Source organism: Hypomesus nipponensis, chromosome 26, assembly GCF_054491055.1.
Source record: "Hypomesus nipponensis isolate SF chromosome 26, ASM5449105v1, whole genome shotgun sequence".
NCBI classification, from domain to species: domain Eukaryota; kingdom Metazoa; phylum Chordata; class Actinopteri; order Osmeriformes; family Osmeridae; genus Hypomesus; species Hypomesus nipponensis.
The window spans coordinates 5112673-5133644 of NC_140386.1; the positions used below are offsets into that span (position 1 = coordinate 5112673).

Genomic DNA, 20972 nt, shown 5'->3' on the forward strand with positions numbered 1-20972 from the left:
AGCCCTGGGTATTCTTCTCTGCCTTTGAGAAAATGAAAGCTGAAACGCTCGGTTTTGAAAATGCTGGTTTTATGATGTCATAAAACCAAAGGTTACCTCCACTTTCTCTGCTTTTCCCGCAACAGCGAATTTGGCCCACCAATGAGAAAATGAGCTACAACCGTGCGAGCGGGATATTTGTTTTCCACGAAACATCATGGCTTGCAAACGACCAAAGCATGGCAGTATAGGCCCGCCTCTGCATTTAAAGCTACAGACACAGAAACTGCACATCCTGAGGAAAGCTCATTGTGGGACTGCTTGTTGTGGCCGTAATTCTGCACCAAGGCTGAATTTTGGGTAAGAAACATCCGATACAGTATTAGGGGACCACTAAGGCCCAAATAAAAGCATCCAAAAACAGCATGTCATGGGATCTTTAAAATACAGAAGTCTCATCTACATCCACCATACTTTTTTTAATACTACTAATGGAATGATTCATAGAATTATCGTAAATATTATTATGATTTGATAAATGACCAGTAAAAGTATGTTGTAGTGTTCAGAGTTAGATACCTACGTCTATAAGGTTTGAGCACACCATTAGGAGCCGTGTTACCGTTTTCGTAAAAGGGCCCAGTAGAATTTCCAGAGAGTTGAGCGAATTAGGGGGGAACAGAGGGTTAGGAGGGGGGCTTTTGTCACGCTGGCCTTGTCGGTGCCCGGGGTCCATATGGACGCCTGCCTCATTGAGCTCCCAGAAGCCCTCCCTCCCTCCCCGTGACCCTCCTCTCTGTGACAGGCCTGTGTAAGTGAGTCGTGGAGAGGGGGAAGTGACCCGTGTGGTGTTTAATCTGTCCGACACCGCTGCATCTAATTTCCACTCGGGGGCCCCAGCATGTGCTCCTTTTCTCCCCGGTTGGCTCTCTGTCTCTCCGCGGCTCCCTCGCTCTCTCGTTCAGGCCCTCGCGCTGTTGTTTTCCGCCCCTGGCGCTGTCCTGGTTTCTCGGAAACACTCTTTCGTTCTCGTCCCTTGTGCCTTGAGCGTCGTCCCTCCACCAAAACGACCTCATTCTCTCCCGGTTTTCGCTCATATCCCGTGTATTCTGTTGCTTCTGTCTCTCTCTCTCTCTCTCTCTCTGTCTCTCTCTGTCTCTGTCTCTCTCTCTCTCTCTCTCTCAGTTTTTCTATCTTTTCACTCTTTCATTGACGTGGCATCTGACACAGAACGAAAGTCTGGCGACATGCAGCTACTTCTGGGCAACACAGCAGCCCCCCGCTCCCCCTCCCTCCCACCGCTGCCCGGCCGTCCGCATGCAGGCTCTTTCATGGTGGCCGCCAGCTGTCAGTGCTGACTATGTTAGCCTGCTCTTGACCTCAGATGGACCCTGCTCTCTTTGGACTCCCCGTTTCATGTCGAATCAGGTGCGCCAAAACGTATCGCACAAACCCCCTGACCTCTTCTCTGAACAATAAACGTTCATTTTAAACCCCAGCCCCCTCCTTAGGTATCAAACGTTACTGGAGATAAGAGGTCATACAGTACAAATGTCTATTTTATTCATTTTTTCCATGAACTCAAGTATATTGAACATTAACACCCGATTTTGCCGTTGTTTACGGTGCGGTTGTAGTATTTGTCCCGGCTCTCTGCCGTGGCGATGAGATGGGTCACATCGCACTGCGGAAGCGCCGGTCGATGGCGTTAATCAATAGCAGGCGTGCTGCGCCGACGATCGATGCTTAGTATCGGAGCAGACGCGTGAAACCAAAGAAGCATGAAATGATTTGCCTGGCAAGTTCAGGTCCTCAGGTACTTCGAATGTGTTTCATTACCGGAGCCCTGGGGGGGAGCGAAGCACAGTTGGATGATGTTACACAGTAACCAGATCTCGGCCGCGTGCATCTGAATACTCACTCATTAACTATGGAGGCGCTCTCGCCCTAATCACACCCCCGCCCCCCCCCCCCCCCGCGTGAATCTGCTGAATCATCAACCAGAGTGCTGGCAAAGCACACACTGTTTTGTGAAAAATTCAATAAGAACTTCTTCTTACGTATGGACAAGTCAAATATGTTATATATTTGTTCTGTAGCCGGCCCCCCCCCCCCCCCCCCCAAAAAAAAACCCCACATATAACAAACAAACTCTCAAACGGGGACACACTTTGGCACTATTGAAACAGCAGGCTTGGACAGTGGTGTGTGTTGCAGCAAGGGTATTAAATCCTGGTGTTTTGGGGAAGGGGGGGGTGATATCAGGTACCAGTGTGTGTCTGGTGTCAGAGCAGGCTGGGCTGGGCTGGCCTTACAGCATCTCAGATGTCCGATGACTCATCAGTGTCTGCCAACAGACCCATGTCCTTTAGGATGACCTTCTCCAGGGCGAGGTAGTCCTTGTAGTCCTTCAAGGCCTCCTCCAGGATCTGATCCTCTGCTTTCTCCGGTACGATAGGCTCCTGGGGGAACATGACCACATCTGCTGTCAACATCCCTCGAGAAATGAGCCGCGACATTGTCTCGCAGCGTGTTATTCAAGCCCGACCAAAGTGGCAATGCAGCTTGTGGTTCTAAGTGAAACGCTATGGAGGTTAGTTGATGTTTCGATGAGTTCAAATGGTCATTTTGAATGTCCCACTCATCTGGGTCAGATGGGAGAAATCACACATCCATTTTTTTCGGAAAGCAGTAATCATGGTTTGCTAGTAAACAGTAGTCATGTTTCAAATTCTTGAGGTGTCTTTGTCCTTCAGTATTTTGGGATTGAATCAAATTTGTGTCTTTGACAATGGGTGAAAGTGAAATGTCTTTTAAATGAATGCTGGTTCTTTTACTTTGACATAAATGGTCTTTGATCATCTTGACACAATAATTTACATGGTGAAACAGACTTTCTGCCACTACAGTAATTTAACTTTGTTTTGAATAAGGGAGAAAATGCATAAACATGGTCTCTGTAAGAAATGTAGGATAACTGCAGCACATTAAGATTTTAATTATAATAACTATTGTTGAGCGCTATTATTCTTCTTTGGTGTCTGGTTTTGTTTTCGAACGAGACATTCCATTTGGGGCGGCATAGATGCATTAAAAAGCAATTTAGGGGAATGGTTATGGGTTTCTGCATTTGAGATGATTACAGTCATAGATAATGAGACACTTATATGGAAGAAGGAAAAAAAACATCTTCAAATGATAATGTTTGTGTGTGTGGTGGGAGAGGTATCAAAATACTGGGATCGGATAGAAATACACATATTTCGTCTTATCCTTGATTGGTAGGGTAAATCCCCAGCTGCTCGTGTGCAGTGCTCGGAATGAGGCAATCCTCTTGATAGACTGCTAATGCTGTGTCGATACGACACATTGTAGCTCTCTTCCTAATGCAGGGAATCCGACACCCCTCTGAATGAATGAGTCACGAGGGGAGAGGACCCATTCCCGCACGCCGACTTAGCAGAATCCGACGAAAGGCATCTGACTTTGGCTCGATAAAGGACATCTGCCTGCACGGTGTGGGGCAGTGGTTCCCAACCCTGGTCCTCGGGACCCCCTGTCCTGCATGTTTTAGATGTTTCACTGCCCCAACACACCTGATTCAAATGAATGGTCGTTAACAGGTTTCTGCAGAGCTGGATAATGACCCATTCATTTGAATCAGGTGTGTTGAGGCAGTGAAACATCTAAAACATGCAGGACAGGGGGTCTCGAGGACCAGGGTTGGGAACCGCTGGTGTAGGGAGAACCGTGACTGGCGGGGAGGGGGGGGGGGGGGGGTTCAAGTGTCTACGGTACGCTGACAGGATAAAAGGACAGCTCTCTCACCATCCTCTTCCTCATCTCCTCGGCCTCCATGTCTTTCTTCTCCTTGGATCTCACTTCCATCCTCTTCTCAAAGTACACCAGCCGATCCACCTCCTTCTCAAAGTACTTCCTCGTGCTCAGCTTCTGGGAGAACAGCACAGCAGGGAGACAGCGTTAAAGGGCCACGAGGATTCTCGACGACGGCACAGTCCTGCTCATGACATGACTCCAGGCCCTACTGTGAGGCTGCAGCAGCTTGCCTTCTCGGACCAAAAAAAACAACTCAAAGCAACAGCTTGAGGCGACCACAGACCACAGGCAGTAACTAAGAGAGGGCAGAATATTCGAGCTAACACGAGTCAAATCATGTCAACATTGTGGCTCCTACCGCCGCGAAACACCTCGTTCTCTGACGAACCTCCTGAAACGCCCACATCAGACTGACATACCCATGGTAACACTGGCAACGACTAAAACCAGCGCTTGGAGCGCGTATTTCCACAGACGGAATACAAACGCCGGCTGACCTCATTGCTGGAGGGGGTGCGGAGAGTCCATGGGACCTCCAGGATGTGAAGGGTCCCAAGGTGGTCCGATACAGCCAGGAGGTGCTGCTTGGCTGTGGGCCCAAACACAGAGAGAGAGAGAGAGAGACAGAGAGCGAGACAGAGACAGAGAGAGACAGCGAGAGAGACAGAGAGAGAGAGAGCTCGGTCAAACACGTGTCAACGTTTGGCCTGGGGCGCCCTTCCAGCAGGTCCTGGGTGACCCGGAGGGGGGGGCGGGGGCGACTCACAGGAGACGATCCAGGGTTTGATGCAGGTGATCTGGGCCGTGGTGATGTTCTGGGTCTGGGAGGGCTCGTGGGTCTTCTCCAGAAGGTCCCACACGTCGATGTTGCCGTCCTCCTTCCCAATGAAGAACACGGCGGGCCGAGACTGGGACCAGTATCCCACGGTGCACTTCTTCTGGGAGCACGCCGACTGGATGATGGGACCGTTCTGGAGGTGGAAGGTTGAGTCAGACTGAGCCAATGATTGTTTTTGTTTTTATTTATTTTTTGGGTGGGGGGGGGGGGGGGGACATTGCTCCTCAGTCCAGGGAGGACATACAAACTCCACGTGGAAAGGCCCGGAACATAGCCCACCTGCAGGCCACAAGCGGGAATTGAACCCAGGACCTTCGTGGTGTATTACACAAGGGCTGGCGTTTGTCAAAACGCGACCTACTAAAAACTGTGTGTGTGTGTTGGTGTTGCTGGTACCATTACACCCTCCTTCCAGATGGCAAAGGTCCAGCCCCCCACGGTGAGGATGATGTCTTTGAAGAAGGGCGACCGGCGCACAGTGGTCACCAGGCCGTCGTGGATGACAAACCGATGAGAAGGCTTGGAACCTGAACGAAAGAGAGACAAACAGAAAGAAAGAGAGAGACAGAAAGAGAGAGGGAGAGAGAGAGTGAAAGGGCATCATAATGGGATTTAATTGCGAGGTGTTGGCAACATAGGTAGCTCACCTCCGCTAAACCACGTAGGAGACTTCTAAGTGTGCAGTCAAGAGGGTTTATGGCCGGCTGGAAAAGGTGAGTGCGTCTGGGCTTGTACATTTAATCAAAACTAATCAAAGGTGCTGCCATGCCAATGTGCCAGCCTCTTCCAGACACAGCCATAAACAGTAATAACAGCTAGTTCTACAAAAGCTTGTTTAATAAAATCATCTACCAGTGACCCACTTTCCCCTCACTGTTAAGTAATGTGGATACATGCTGAGATTAACTCATTTAGGGGATTTGGTATTCATGAACGAGCAAATTACACATACAAACGCTTATGTCTACAGACCCAATTCTAGTGGGTAATCAGAGTCTTCGAGCCTGCCAAACAGAGATGACTTAAAACTCTGAAACTAACTGTAATTGCAAAGAGTATCTGAGCCCAGTCCTTCTGCAGACAATTGTTGTTGTAATATGAAATCTGTTCTCAGTCAAAAGCCCTGTTGTTTTCCTACAATTACTCCATCAGGGCCATGTTTAAATTGTCTGCAGCTCAGTTAATTAGAATTAGACTTGGGGGAAATGATAGGGAAGGTACTGCTCTCTCATAATGTAGTATGTAATAATGTATTATCTCTCATAATGTATGTAATGTCTTTAAATGTATCTGCCCATCTGGGGCTTATGGACTGCATTCATATGTTACATTGTGGTATGGTAATGGTACATTAGGAACACATGCATTGTTACAACACGTGATGTTATAATGAGGGTCACGGTTTGTCTCAAGACGGGCAATGTCCGGAGAAAGAAATGACACGGTCGTTTAGGAATCGCCTCGTCGACGGCTTACTGAACAGCCTTCCCGAGTCGTGGTCCTTCTCCAGTTTCCAATCTGTGTAGATGAGTTCACCGTCCTGCGCGCGGTGGGGGGGAAGAAAAAAAACGAGAAGGTTGCGCCACACGGAACTATGACCGTCCGAAACAGTGTGTGACGTACAAAGGGGCACAAGACCGTCCTCACGAGGAGGTATGCGCGTGCTACCTCGGTTCCCACGTAGAACTTGGAGACCACGTCCTCCAGGGGCTTGACGTGTTTGGCGGACGGCACTCGGAGCAGGGCGTACTCGGGGTTCGCCTCGGACCTCTCGGTCTGCACGCGGGCCCTGTCTGTGGCGAGGGGCAGAGGGAGGGGGGGAGACAAGGAGACGCCACATCGTCAGAGAGCGTTTGGCTTTCTACATATTTGCAGATCATTATTTCTTAACGGATACAGAGAGCAGGGAGCAGCGGACAAAGGGCCCGCGACGGCTGCGACGTGAACGAATGCCGAAATCGAGACGGGAGGTCTTAATTGACGAGGGGGGAGTTTGTCGGGGGGAGGCGAACGCGGAAAGCTGATAAGCGTGCTCCGCAGACGCCCGGGTGCCTTCGCTACTGCCGCTTCTTTATCTTAATGGCGGAATGAGCCGGAGCGTTTGTGGCACCCGCAGACACGCAGCCAGGGGTGAGGCCTGCCAACTCTCCTCTCACTATCAACAGGAGAGGGCGAGGAGGAGTAGAGACGGAGAGAGGGGAGAGGAGGAGTAGAGAGAGAGACCCCGACAGAGAGAGAGAGAGAGAGTAGAGTGGCCTTTTCCAGTCACAAAAGCCCCACTGTCTGAAGGGACAGTGTGAGACAGCATTGTTCACACCCCCTTATCACCAGGCTGATTCCAGATCCTTAAACCCATTAGATTATCTGTCCGAGGACCACTAGATCTCATTACAGGATGACTGATGAAATATGTTCAAGACTCCCTGTTGGCTTTGATGACAGACACTGTGCATTCAATCAACAACAGAAAACAAATGAAAATAGTTTCAGCACCATTAATCATATCAAACATTTCGCCTTTGAACACGGGGATGGACTGCACAGAACAGGAGACATTGAAGGATTTACCACTGGCATCTGTTAATCCTTAGAAGTAGATCCAGTCTAAAGTTACCTAACATCTTACATGATAAGATCCATTGTTATCTTCTGATTACTATATTGATTGATTTTGATTGTTGTATTTCAGTCTTGTAGGTGCGTCTTCTATTTACTATGACTGTGTTCTCCCTCAGCAATGTTCCCTCCCCAAAAATTCTGCACTGAGCAAATAGAAATCTGTCAGACCTCAGTAGGTGTACTCTTGAGCAAAGTTTGCAGAGAACCCCGCTAGCTTATTCGTAGCTAAATATATCAGAAAGCTTCACCAGCCTACCTGGACCATCGCTTGTGTCGGTTTGAAGGATTTCATCGAGCCATTCGTGTTTAAATGTATAACTGCCCTTTTTTGTGGTGGTTCTAACGTCCCTGATTTTCGTTGCTACTCAAAGCTTGAGCTGAGCGCCAGGGTTGTCGTTTTGTTAAAAGCTTTAACATTTACAGTTTTTCAAAAATAATAATTAAAAAAATCTAGTGCGCGGGTCTTCAACTGGTCTGCGCGGCCACGCAAGCGCGCAGTTTAGAGGGAACATTGCTCCTCAGTCCAGGGAGGCCACAGACAAACTCCACGTGGAAAGGCCCGGAACATAGCACACCTACAGGCCAAAAGCGGGAACTGAACCCAGGACCTTCATGGTGTATTACACAAACGCTGGCATTTGATTCATCAGCCTGCTGTTCTGCAGACCAGCTGTTGTGTCGAATCTCTGTGTTCACTATAAAAAGGAGCTCTTTGACCTTCGTGCCTTAGAAAGATTTTTCAGCAGGAGACCAGATCCATGCGTTTGCTCTTTTCATTATTCTTGAGTCCATTTTCCGGTCGCTTGTTACTCGCTCTCCACTCAGCTGATTGCTGTCACACCATAGGTGGACACTGGACTGTTTCCTTCCATAAAGGATAGACAGGTCAGATGTTCCAACCAAGGAAGGGAAGACCAGAAGACACCTGGCTGTACAGTGCCATGTCTCAATCCACCTTCAGTCACTTGACGCACATCCTGGGAAACGCGAGGTACCTCTCGCATGTGCGAACGGGACAGAGTCCAGGTGATGCAAACGAAAGAAAAAAAGGCAGCACGTTTATGGGTCGAGCACGTGTACAAATGTCATAACCGTCGTCCTAGCTGTGTTTAGAGAAGCGAGACCTTAGGCCAGACAAAGGCAGGTTTCTTCCTGACTGGGCGAGACTGGGGGAACATCTTTTGGCTCCAGGGCAGGGCAGCATATTGCAAAGAGCCGACAGTCAACAAGACTAATGCCGCCTCACTATGAGGGCCTTGTCTGCGAGGTATCGCTTAATAAAACAGTATGAAACTGGAGAGGAGAGGGAAGAGAGGCAGAGGGGGGGAGAGAGAGCGAGAGAGAGAGTGAGAGAGAGGGAGGGGGGGAGAGAGAGAGAGGCTACGGCCCGCTGATCACGGTACTCACTGATCCCCTGGAGAATCTGAGACGCACGCACAAACCCACACAGACAACCTTCCTCACACACACACGCACGCGCACACAAGTGTCTTTGATCCATCCGAGGCTATCTCCTTCCATCTGTATCATCTATTTCCAGAGAGTTTGACCTGACTATGATAGGTGATTTGAGAACAGATGTTCCGCAGCTCCATAACTGGCTGGTGTGCGCAACAGTTTAACGTTCTCCTTCGCCTGTGTTGCTTTGAGGAGGGGGGGGGGGGCAACAATGCAGAGAGAGTGACAGGAAGAGAAATAAACAGGGGAGCGAAGCTGACCTGCATCTCTGCCTGAAGGAGAAAGGGAGTACATAAGAAGATATAGAGAGAGACAGAGAGAGGGAGGGAGGGAAATACTCACCTGCGTTGCTACCAGTATGGCTGTCGCAGGTGTTGTCTTGCAGGCTGAATTTCAAAGGGCTGTACTCCCCGCTGGTATCCATCTTTGGCAGGGCGACCTGACACGAGATGGAAAACAGAACAGCTCCGACATTGGCCCGCCAACAGACAACAGTCAAGCATTGTCAGCTGCGGAGCGTTTTGGGGGAAAGGCGGGGGTGCGCTCGTGAAGGGCAGGCGGCTGTCTGTGGTACCCTGACGAGGGGCTTCCAGGTCAGGTCCAGATGTTTGAAGGTGTTGGGAACGCCGTGGGGGTTCTCCAGAGGTTTCTCCTCCGCCTTCTGCCGCCGGTCTGTCATGGGCTGGGCGGCCATCCTCGGGGTCCGGATGTCCCAGAACATCACGCAGCTGATCCAGGAGATAGAGAGACACCGACAGAGAGAGAGAGAGAAAGACACCGACAGAGAGAGAGAGGGACAGACAGACACACAGAGAGAGAAAGATATAGGAAAGAGAGAGGCAGAGAAATACAGAGAGATAAAGAGAGACAGATACATAGACACATAGAGAAAGACAAAGAGAGAGAGAGAGAGAGACACAGACAGAAAGCGACGGAAAGATTCTCTTCAATAACGTAACTGTCGGAAAGACCAAGATCACTCTAGATAAATCCAATCTGTCGCCGAACCATGCCGTACCAGTCGGGGGCGCAGGTGACGACCTGAACACAAATCTGACTCTTGTTCTCCACCGGAACCCCAAGCCTGGTGACCTTTGACACAGAGAGAGAGAGAGAAATCAGCAAAGTGGCTAGACCAGGCTAGGCGGTTCTATTCCTTGTAATGGTGAGCAACACTGAGGGGAATTTATTGGGCTCCCTAGGGACTCCTGGTTGATTGACGGGCTGTCTGGTGAAGCGACTCTGTGTTATTGATGATGCCTCGCAGCCCACCGTTTTGAAGGGCATGGCAGTGTCACCGCTATTACGGGATCGAGTATCGCGTCGAGGAACTGTGACAAGTCACTTAGGATGTCACTCAGTATTTTCGGCCCAATTCTGGAACGTTCCGCTGCTCAGGACTGCGGACGGGGCCCTGTCATGGAGACATGGTAATATGCCTAAAAGCCTACGGTGACATTCACCCTTGACCCCCCCCCCCCCCTCCCTCCCTCTAAAATAATCCCCTTTCCCTTTCATCTCCAGCGATGATGGGTCTTCCTCCCCCTCTGCCTCGGCTTGCTAAATCAAACCGCACACCTAAAATGCTTCAGTTGCATTCGATTTGAATCTCGTCCGGTCATTAGCGCAGAATTTCCCCCCCCCCCCCCCCCCACCTTCCAAAATCATTAGCGCGATAAGACGCCTGACCCCTTTTTTAACTGGAGTGTTTGAACATCAGTCTGTAAATTGGGTGTGAAGACCTAAAAGCATGGGCTGTGTATCGAGTTTTCTCTGGTATGTCAGACACTTAGCTTGAGTGTTTACTCAAGATCTGATAAGACAGAGCCCGGACTGGAGAAAATCACGACAACTCCAGGGAGATTGTAGACTGCCTGGCACAAATGACTTCTAATGTATGGCCAAACAGACCCCACCCTATACGTGCCATATGACAGGTTGTGGCTGTGAATACCATGGTTATACCTCCAACCAGGCCTGCCCCCCACCCCCCTGGTTGAAACATTCTGTACATTGCTTAAATAACTAGATGAAATGTGAAATCATCATCCCGGACAGTATCCCATCCACGGGCGTTGCGGTCTTGCACCCTTCCCCTCCCTCCCTCCCTCACCCCCCTCCCCCCCCGCCTACCTCAAAGGTTTCCGGCAGCCATTGGACGTCTGTAATTGGCGCTTTGTGGCCGCTCTCGATGGCCGAGACGGCACAGTAGCGCACCACGGGAGTGTCCTCCGCTCGCTTGTCTTCAAAGGCCTGCCGGGAGCCCGAAACACAAAAGGGATTACGCCACGGGTTGCCCTCCCTCCCTACACCCCCCCCCCCCCCCCCCCTGTGCCGGCACCTCGCGGCGACCCGACCCAATTTGCCCCCGTAGCACCGCTGATCGGTGACACGGAGTTAAAGGATCGACGTGAGGGGATCCATTCAAACGCAGGGTTGTGCCGGTTTTGGTGGGGAGGGGGGGGGATAAATGAAAACGTTTTCCGACAGAAGCTTTGGGTTATGGCTCGGCGGACACCTAAGTGCGGACGAGTGCTTTTAGTTGGCACTTTGGCCGTGCTTTGTCAGAGTATCTGTTTCTCATCAAAGCCTAAGATCGTGGGGCTTGTTCACCAAAATTCGAGACGAAGCATAATGTTACTGTAGCCTGCTGTGTATGTAGGATATGTTAACGTTGGGCCATGTGGCAAGTCTGTGTTTGATTTGCGAAGAAAATAAATGCACGGACAGAACTTCTATTTAAAACCTTCTCATTTGTATTCGCCCGTTTTATCTGACAGGGCAGAAAACAGGTGCTAGCTAAGCACACCTTTCAGGGCCCCACCGGATTGAAATAATTGGCTTTCAGCAGATAAAACCGCCCCTGTTTGTGGTGCAAACATATAAATGGGGTGCCGTAATCTGGCGTGTGTGTGCTATCGGCCCAGGCAGCCAATCAGGACCACTGTGGGTTTGTGTAACAGCTGGCAAGTGTTGTTGACTCTGGGGGGGGGGGGGGGGGGGGTGGGGGGGGGGGGGGGTTGTGGGGGCGGGGGGAGAGTCAACGGGGAGGGGGAGGGGGAGGAGGGAATAGAGGGGTGAGGGAGTGCTGCTGCTAGCCAAGGTGCCACAGTATTGGGAAGGGAAGCTGGAAGTGGCGCGACTGTGAGAGAGAGAGAGAGAGAGAGAGAGAGAGAGAGAGAGAGAGAGAGAGAGAGAGAGAGAGAGAGAGAGAGAGAGAGAGAGAGAGAGAGAGAGAGAGAGAGAGAGAGAGAGAGAGAGAGAGAGAGAGAGAGAGAGAGAGAGAGAGAGAGAGAGAGAGAGAGAGAGAGAGAGAGAGAGAGAGAGAGAGAGAGAGAGAGAGAGAGAGAGAGAGAGAGAGAGAGAGAGAGGGGTTGTGGCATCATGAGAGGACGTGTTGTAAAGGGGCGGTACGTTTCCCTCTGCGAATGGCTACCATGCCACAAGATGGCTGACGCGAGAACTACACCTCCCAGAATGCACCACGCCGACATCTGCAAATGCCTCAGTCCTCTGATTGAGGCAGGAGCACAGGTGGGGGAGGGAGAGAGGACAAAAGGCTCGATACAGAGACCAAGAGAAGAAGAGAGTACCTGGCACAAGCAGAGGTCGGTGCCAGACTTCTAAGTGTTGATACCCTTGGTAGAATCCAAGGTGCGGAGCAACCTTTTTGTGTTTGACGGAACTTGTCAAAGTGTGTGTGGGGGGGGGGGGGTTAAGTCAGGGGGGGATGAAGGGGCGCCGCAAGGTGACAGAGGAGGACCGGCCAGGTCAAACGCGAGGGGTTCCAGCGCGAGGGGTTCCAGCGCGAGGGGTTCCAGCGCGAGGGGTTCCAGCGCGAGGGGTTCCAGCGCGAGGGGTTCCAGCGCGAGGGGTTCCAGCGTATGGGACGAGGAGACGCAGCACAGCGAGCGGGGCTGGGGGCCTGGCCAGGCTCCAGCCGAGGTTTGTGGGTCCGGCTCCGACGGCCGCGGCGGTGCTTGAAGCAGAACTCAGCCGCATTCCCCCTTTAATGAAAGGCTGTGGATGAGAGGGAGCACTGGCAAGGGCCCACGTATTATCATGGTTTCGCCTCGTCACACTTCACCTTGGGGAAGGACGGCCTCTCTGGGATCTGCAGCGGCTTTTAATCCCACCCCGAAACACTTCTATCGGACGCAAACAAAACGGTGCTTTACGGTAGGTGAGTTAGTCGGGAAAAGCCCTAACAAGAAGACATTCACATTGCCGCCATGAACCTAACTACCGATACGCAAGAGTTCAATTGGGAGACGCTGGGGGCCCCATTATGACACGACTGTGGGTAAAATGACGAGGACCTGTCAACTATTGTTCATGCTGTCATTAAGTCAGAATAGCCTTTGGCACGTCTCTGGGTCATGAGTCGTTCAGACGGCGTGCAACACCAAGACGGTGGCGACTTACAAAGGCGTTGGCGTTGGCCGCCGTGTTCTTTCCACCGCTGGAGCGAGTCCCCTGTAGCCGCTCGACGTGGGCGGATATGTCCCAGAGCACCACCTGACGGGACAAGACGGCAAGGCCGTGGACTTGAGAAAAGACACCTGCTTCTCCTTCAGTTCAGCACTTCCTGCACACACTCGCTCCTTCTCGTCCCGTCTCCATCTCCCGTTCTCCTTCTCCACCCTCCCCTGTCCTCCTCCCCTTCTCCCCTCCTCTCCGTCTCCCTTTCCTTCTCCCCCTCCCCACCCCTCCTCTCCTTCACCCCTCCTTTCCTTCACCCCTCCTCTCTTTCTCCCCCCTCCCTTCCCTTTCTCTCCTTCTCCCCCTCTCCTCCCCTCCCCTCCTCTCCTTCCTCCCTCCTCTCCATCTCCCTTTTTCCTTCTCCCCCCTCCCCACCCCTCCTCTCCTTCACCCCTCCTCTCTTTCTCCCCCCTCCCCTCCCTTTCTCTCTTCTCCCCCCTCCCCTCCTCTCCTTCTCCCCCCTCTCCTTCTCCCCTCCTTTCCTTCTCCCCCCTACCCTCCTCTTCTTCTCCTCTCCTCTCCTTCCCCCTCCTCCCTCCCCCTCTCAGTCAATCCACCTTCCCATAGAAAGAGGCCCCCGAAGGGAAAACAATGGACAAGAGAAGAGCGGCAGAAAGGCTAAAAATAACAAGAGCGGAATATGGCCCATTCTGTAAGCGATATTTGTTATTTCTTATCGGATTCCCTTGAAATGAAAGCAGCGTAGCAGCCCAGAAGGACATGGGAAAGGAAATCCACCGCCGAGGTGGTTATATAATAGTCTGGAATCTCATCAGAAAAGTCTTTGGGGCTGACGGTTAGAGGGCACCGAAGAGGGAGGGAGGGAAAGATTTGGGAAAGTAAGGGTGGGGGACACGAGAGAGAGAGAGAGAGAGACACAGAGAGAGACACAGAGAGAGACACAGAGAGAGACACAGAGAGAGACACAGAAAGAGACACAGAGAGAGACACAGAGAGAGGAAGCGGGGAGCACCTGGCCGTTCATGCAGCCGCCAACGATAATATTTGGATCGGAGGGGCAGAACTCAAAGCAGAAGACGTCGTCTGGGCACTCCAGGAGCAACTGCAAACCACAAACAGCCACATCAGGTAGAGGCCGTACATTTCAAACCACAGCAGACCTTCAAGTGCTGGGCCTTTGCCATCACACGTATTTATGTATTAAAGTCATTGAACGCAAGGCTCAGCAGTTTAATCTCCTAATCCACAAGTATATGATTCTACTTCACTAAGCATACAGTAAACTTGTGGATGGATTGATAGTAGAAATAAATGTTCATGTGTGTTCATTCATGTGTATTTAATAGATGTGAATGTGCTACAACAGTTTAATCCTTATTTGACATCATGATAAACATCTTTCCCTGTGTCTATAACCAGCCAATCAAACCAACGGTTTGGAGACCATTGTACACAGTCATGAGCAAGAAATCAAATTTTCTATGGGTACATTTGAGTACATAAAAGTTTTGGTTTGGTTAAGGTATGTAAAGGTTTGCTTGAAAGCCAAAATGAAATCTACGAATGACCCCTGCATTTTTCTAAAACAAACAATATCTCAGATTGACAAGCCCAAACACCCCCCTTAAAGCTATTTCTTTTTGGGAGATAGAAGAAACAGCTTGTTACCTGTCAGTGAGGATTTAAGAGAGAGAGAGACAGAGAGACAGAGAGAAAGAGAGAGGGGGGGGGGGGGGAGAACGACATGAAAGGAGAGTCTTCACACGTACCTGAGGATTGATGGGATCAGAGAAGCTCCAGAACAGAATGAGAGAGGGGTTTAGCAGCAGCTTAGTGGAGGCATTGATCCTGTCTTCGAAAGACAGTCTCTCTATCACAGACACGGCGATCACCCCTGCCACAATCACATACATGTCACTGTTACAACGAGCTGGGAAAAACCCCGCCACCAAAACACACACGACCTAGTACCTAGTACCGACAAGACCTGTTGGTCTGTGTACCTGACAATAAAAGACTTGAACTTGAAGACGATTACACTGACATAGCATATGATATCATATGATATCGTGAGAGCATATGATATCGTATGATATCGTGAGAGCATATGATATCATATGGTATCGTGATATCGTATATCATTCATATATGACCACCATGGTGGGTCGGTCGTGTAGGCCGTCGCCCACGGCGACGTGTCGTGTGACCCGTGGCCTCACCATTGATGGTGGGATGCCAGTTGATGTGACTGATGGTCTTCTCTTTGCTGAAGTGCAGGTCTGTGAAGGACTGGTACTCCTTCAGGTGGGTGTCGGCCTTGCCGCCGTAGCCGCCGTCGTCCTCCTTCAGGGCCTTCCAGTCGTCGAGGAACACGTCCATGATCTCGTTCTGCTGGAGGGCCGTCTCGAACCTGCGGAGGGGGAGGGGGCGACCATTTGCGGAGGAGGCCACCTGTTCTCCGAGGAGCCGTCTTTTCCGTTTCACCTCAGACGCCTAGGCGCTGGGCGGAAAACAGACGACTCCGCGCGCCGACGGGGGATAGCTTTGCATTGGGCGGCAAGTCTCGCCGAGACTGAGGACTTTGTCATGGATGACATGTAACAGATAAGTGTCTTGAGGCCCCTTGTAATGACAGGTGTGGACAGCCCCTCCCCTCACGTTATTAGTAAAAAGAAATCATCCCATTGAGTTTGAGGACCCATCCGTCACTGAGACGTTCCCTCACCTCCAGGCGACCGAGTTGACGAAATTCTTCAGACTCTCCGACTGGAGGCAGTTCTCCTTCTCCTCCTCGCTGAACTCTCTCGGTTCATACTGGGTGCACATATTCTTTGGATATCTCCTGCCGAGTGGACAAAACACGGGAAATAAACCTTATTATGGAGGTCAGATGGCCGAGCGGTTAGGGAATCAGGCTATTAATCAGAAGGTTGCTGGTTCGATTCCCGGCTGTGAAAAATGACGTTGTGTCCTTGGGCAAGACACTTCGCCCTACTTGCCTCGGGAAGAATGTCCCTGTACTTACTGTAAGTCGCTCTGGATAAGAGCGTCTGCCAAATTACTTTTAAAATATTTTTTTTATTATCAATACCACATTGTTTCTTTTTGGTCTGAGGTATTTGATAGTTCAACTCAAGTCAGGTCAAGTCGAGTTGTACTTCTATAGCACATTTATAAGCACCAAGAATTGTACCAAAGCGCTGTACAGCCCGATTTCAACACCACATGCGGCCTACAGGAACCATACCATATTGTTTGGGTGCTGGAGCTGTGGAGGGCAGGGATGGCCTGCACGCCGCTCTGTCTCTCCATCTGCCGGAGGCTGAAACTCCGGTCCTGGTAGGAGGAACACTCCATGTGGCCGTCCTTGGCGTCCGCCGCGTTACGACTAGAGAAGCAGACGGGCGCCCCGAATTCCCTCCGCGCCCTCAAAATCTTATATTTCAACTGCGGGGGTCCAAAGACAGCATGGTGGAAGGTGACGGGGGTGAATAATGACGTGGCCCGAAGCCCAACAACCTCGATTTTCCCGTCTGAGGGTACATGCTGATGACTTCCTATGCGAATCGTCCAGCGCGGTACTATTAGCATACCGCATGTGGTGTAATCGGTTTAGTATCGTCTCTGTGGGTTACCCTAGGTCTGGAGTCGGTGACAGACTCCTCCTGGATCTCCTGCTCGCTCCCCAGAGAGACCCAGGGCTGCGGCTCGGGGGTCTTCTCCTGCACGAACACCTCGGACGACGTGGCCTCCGCGGCCACTTCCTCTTCAGACGCCGGGAGCTGAAACACAGGAGAACGATCAACAAGGGGAAGCCATTCGTAGAGGAGAGAGGGATTACGGAGCTTATTTCATATGAATTGAATAACCGCCTTGGCTGCGTCTTAAATCTCCAGAGCAGTTTTTATTTTTTTTAGGGGGGGGGGGGGGGGATCAAGAACAGATGGGAAATCTAACTGTGGTAGGTTCGTGGAAACCTGTATTGTTTTATAATTTCCTTTAGTTATGGTACAGGAACTCACACTTAACATCCTGTCCTTGGTCTCCACTGTCAAGACCAGGTAGAAGCTCTGTCCGTGGGTGAAGTCGATGTCATAAACAAGTAGGATCTCCTCCTCTGGGTAGTCCTACCAACACAAAGAACAAGAAGTCCACAGGCGTTTCAAGAACCCATGACACAGTATACGGTTCAATTCAAGTAGACAGGATACTGACCAAAAGAGCACCTTGTGAAAAAATAAAACAATCGCGTTTTATAAAGTGTGGCCTTACGAAATGAAAGTCATTTTACGTGAAATAACAATCCATTCTCTTTCAGAATGGATACATTATCAAAGGTGGAGGACTGGATCTGCAGTACTTGGCTTGTTAATATCACGAGGTGTTGCAATGTAGGACTCACACATAACCATGGAATCAGTTATAGGAGTGAATCATTTCCAGGAATGAAAAAACGAAGGACATGGCCTCTGGGAACTTTTTTTCTTCGTCCCTCACCCCCCCCCCCCCCCCCCCCCATTGCATATGTGGTCTGTGGGCCATCGTGTTGTTGTGAACATTGTCCGAGTGGTGACAATGACACGCGGCCCCCGGGCCTACCATCAGCAGCTGCTTGACGGGACTGAAATCAGACACTGCCGCCCTGGTCCTCATGTCCTGCAGGACGTCGGCCTTCCTCAGCAGCTTGTAGGGGTTCTCCCCGGTCACGTCCTCGTCGGCTCGGCAACCAAACATCTCCTGGGTGACGGAGGTCAGCACCATGGGGAAGATGTCGACTGATGGGCGGAGGGGAGGGGGGGGGGTTGGAGGGTGGAGGGGGTAGGGAGGGGGAATGAGAGGGGGAATGAGAGGGGAGTCAGTTGAGAGGTTCGGAATTGGAAAATCGGCTCCGTTTCCTGTGCGACTCCCCCGGTGGTCCAGGAGGAATTGCAGGGAATCACTCAAATGAACTCGATATCAGTCAATGCCATCGATAATCAAGCGTTCCTGTTAGGGGCGGGGGGTGAGAGATATTTCACGGTGAACTCTGGGAATGATAAAAGAGTAAGGGGAAAGCAGCGAGCCCATTCCTAAATAGGACTATGGAGCTCACCTTACACCCAAACAGTGGCATTGCATCCTATAGTAAACAGGGATTCATATCATTACAGTCCTCGTCCCCCTTGCAGCCTCTTCAAAGTTCTTTCCACAAGGTTGCGGAGGGAGACCGAGAGAATGCTAAAGTAGAGCTTAAGTAACCACTTCCCAACTGGGTGTGTCGACCTGTTTTATCCAGACCACAAGGGCCCATGCCAAATCATTGTAGTGGAATCTCGCACCCTTCGTTTCAAAGAGAAAATGCGTGGAGAGAGCATGGCATTGTTATTTATAGTAACAATGTCATTCGCCACACTTGTTGAGAGGGAAAATGTGAATTCTGCATTCCCCCCCGAGGTGTAAGACTAAATCGTATCGTTGAGGGAAAACATCAGACTATTTTCTGTAGGACGTCATCAGCCATAGTCAGTAAGTAAAATGCATTTGATTTATGAATATAATAAGTTATTAGTCTCATCAACTTATCAAACAAACTCTTCGCCGACATAACACAAGACCAAAACCCATTATTCTTCTGGATGACGGATCAGCTGAAACAGTTCCCTTCACTTACATGGGAGCTGGTGACCTAGTCTGATGTAGACTGGCCCATGTCTTCAGTTCAGTCATTTGTTGAGATTTAAAATTGGATTCCGGTGACCATCAGCATGTTTTCAGGGGTGGGTGACACTGAACATTTTTGAAGCTGCTCTGACAATGAAAAGATGTGAGTGAAAAGACCTATAGCCATGCGAATGTCCACAGGCTGTGCAACACTACACCTGGGCTCACATCAAAAGCATGCATAGGTAAAGGCTAGGGTTGTAATGCTCAAAGACAGCACTGATGAGTATATATCGTGCCCATGACATCACCACTTCAGAGCGAAATAGGCTTAGGCCTCAGGCTTCCACAAGTATCCATTGCCAGCTGGAATGAATGACATGCAAGCAGTAGCCAGAACTCTCAAACAAATGCAGGCAATCAAATAGCAGGGTTGTTATTCAATCAGGAGGCCACTTTGCCAAAAGCTGATCTCTGTTTGTTTTTTGTGGCACGCACTAGTATACAAGTATGAAGTGATAAGCCAGACTTACTCATACTAACATCTGATAACCATAACTGGATGGAGGCTATGCACTGGTGAGTCAGTCTGCCAAGTCTAGGCTATAGAGGGATTCTGCGATAGGAGCTCTAGTATTGAGCCAAAGTGTTCTCACACGACCCTTTGTGTTTACGACCCAATGTCGGCCTTTTCAGACTGCAGAGTTCGGGTTGCTAATGGTTTATTGAATTTCATGGGAATCAGCAGAGGAACAGGATCTGATCACACAATGTCTGCAGCAGTGGAGAGACCTTTGAAGTTCCTAAATGAATGGCAAACGTATGCATATTTTAGTATCAATCACATAATAAATGAGTTAACATAGCCTAAATAACTGCTGATCATGAGACTAATAATGCATATACTGTACTTATGCAAAACTGTCAGTCGTTATAAAATGTATAGGTCAGAAAATGTTAACTCGAGCCTCCAACAAATACGTGTTATGAACGTTGAACTCTGCATGTACGTTTACAGCATAAGTTATGTTGTCTCATTAGGAAGGTCATATTGACATAAAGGTGTCGATAATGCTGTCCATATTTTCAGCAGTCAATACAATTCTGAAATGCTTACCTGAGCCTACAGGAGAGTCAGCATCGTTCTTTTTGTCTACGATAAAGAAAAACAGAAACAATCAAACTATGACTCATTGGCCAATGCATACACCCATAATGCGTCAAGTTCCCTTTTGTCTACGAAAAATGTCATTGAAATAGTCCAATCACGACTCATTTTCCAATGCATACATTCATAATGTGTCACATGTAGGTTATAAGAGGTGAATGTCAGCTGACTCTCCTGGCATACCCACCTTTAGCTTTCCCCTTACTGCCCACGCCGTCTCCAGTGCTCTTGGGTCTCTTGGAGGTCATACTTTCTGCAGAGGTAGACACATGCATTGGGGGAAAACATTAGCCTTGAGCTAATTAATGCGGACATTTGCCCTATTAAAATGCCTGCAACCAAAGCAATCTTATATCTAACCAAGTCGATGAATAAAGTCTACATGGTCATTCATATTTTTGTATAATATATGAATTCATATATGCTCATAAGCTGTCTACAATACAGCATGTCCACGACTCAGCTTTGTCATTATGTGACGCTAGTGACATCTTGTGGGCGATGCAGGTGGTACTAGTTAACATTTAATTATCGTATAGCCTAAAACATTTTTTTCCAAAAATAAAATCCACGGCGACATCTAGTGGTTAATGTTGATGTTATGAGGTGTAGAAAAAAACAAAAAATATTGAAAGCAATACTAAGATATATTTTATCACGTTAAACGTTCACGTTGCAATAGCGCAGATTGCGGAATTGCTAGAGCTAGCTTCACTCAGCAGAGCAAAACAAATGTTAGACAGTAGCTAAACTAGCTAGTTAACTTTCAAAGAGAAGTCTACTGCAGGCGTTGTAGCTTGTTATACATTATCTATTCAAATATTAAATTCGCTAAAAAAGTCTTGACAGGTATTCATATTGTAATCATAACAAAAACGTTTACCTTTTACAAGTGTAATGTAAATAATAGATATCTTGGTCTGAACCGATGTATTTTGCGTCTTTGGCAAGTTGGTACTAGCAGCTTCCGGCAACAATTTGGTTGCTAAT

The 20972-nt window shown here is 49.6% G+C and overlaps 1 protein-coding gene across 2 annotated transcripts; it reads right to left on the minus strand.

Annotated features, from left to right (window-relative positions):
• Window positions 1-1530: 1530 nt before the first annotated feature.
• On the minus strand, window positions 1531-20968 carry dnai3 (dynein axonemal intermediate chain 3). 2 transcript variants are annotated; one of them, XM_084692259.1, is made up of 24 exons: window positions 20866-20968; window positions 20170-20235; window positions 19932-19967; window positions 17774-17949; window positions 17197-17301; window positions 16810-16956; window positions 16422-16621; window positions 15900-16016; window positions 15394-15584; window positions 14944-15068; window positions 14187-14276; window positions 13157-13249; window positions 10865-10984; window positions 9750-9823; window positions 9306-9459; window positions 9074-9170; window positions 6323-6447; window positions 6131-6194; window positions 5051-5181; window positions 4583-4787; window positions 4314-4405; window positions 3808-3927; window positions 2295-2441; window positions 1531-1825 (listed from the first exon to the last, which is right to left on the minus strand). In XM_084692259.1, the coding sequence occupies exons 2-23, from the start codon at window positions 20228-20230 to the stop codon at window positions 2301-2303; spliced, it is 2664 nt and encodes an 887-aa protein (XP_084548385.1). In that variant the 5' UTR covers window positions 20231-20235; window positions 20866-20968; the 3' UTR covers window positions 1531-1825; window positions 2295-2300. The 2 variants fall into 2 exon arrangements, with proteins under 2 accessions (XP_084548385.1, XP_084548384.1); XM_084692258.1 differs by having other exon boundaries at window positions 3808-3930.
• Between the last annotated feature and the right edge of the window lie 4 nt (window positions 20969-20972).

Bases quoted from the DNA above. Each gene is read 5' to 3' on its own strand.
- dnai3 (XM_084692258.1), bottom strand. From the start codon at position 20,230: ATGACCTCCAAGAGACCCAAGAGCACTGGAGACGGCGTGGGCAGTAAG. The intron at 16,957-17,196 runs GTGAGTTCCTGT...CCTGTGTTTCAG, and splicing joins CCAAGGACAGGATGTTAAGT to CTCCCGGCGTCTGAAGAGGA. The intron at 16,017-16,421 runs GTATGGTTCCTG...TCCACTCGGCAG, and splicing joins TCCAGCACCCAAACAATATG to GAGATATCCAAAGAATATGT.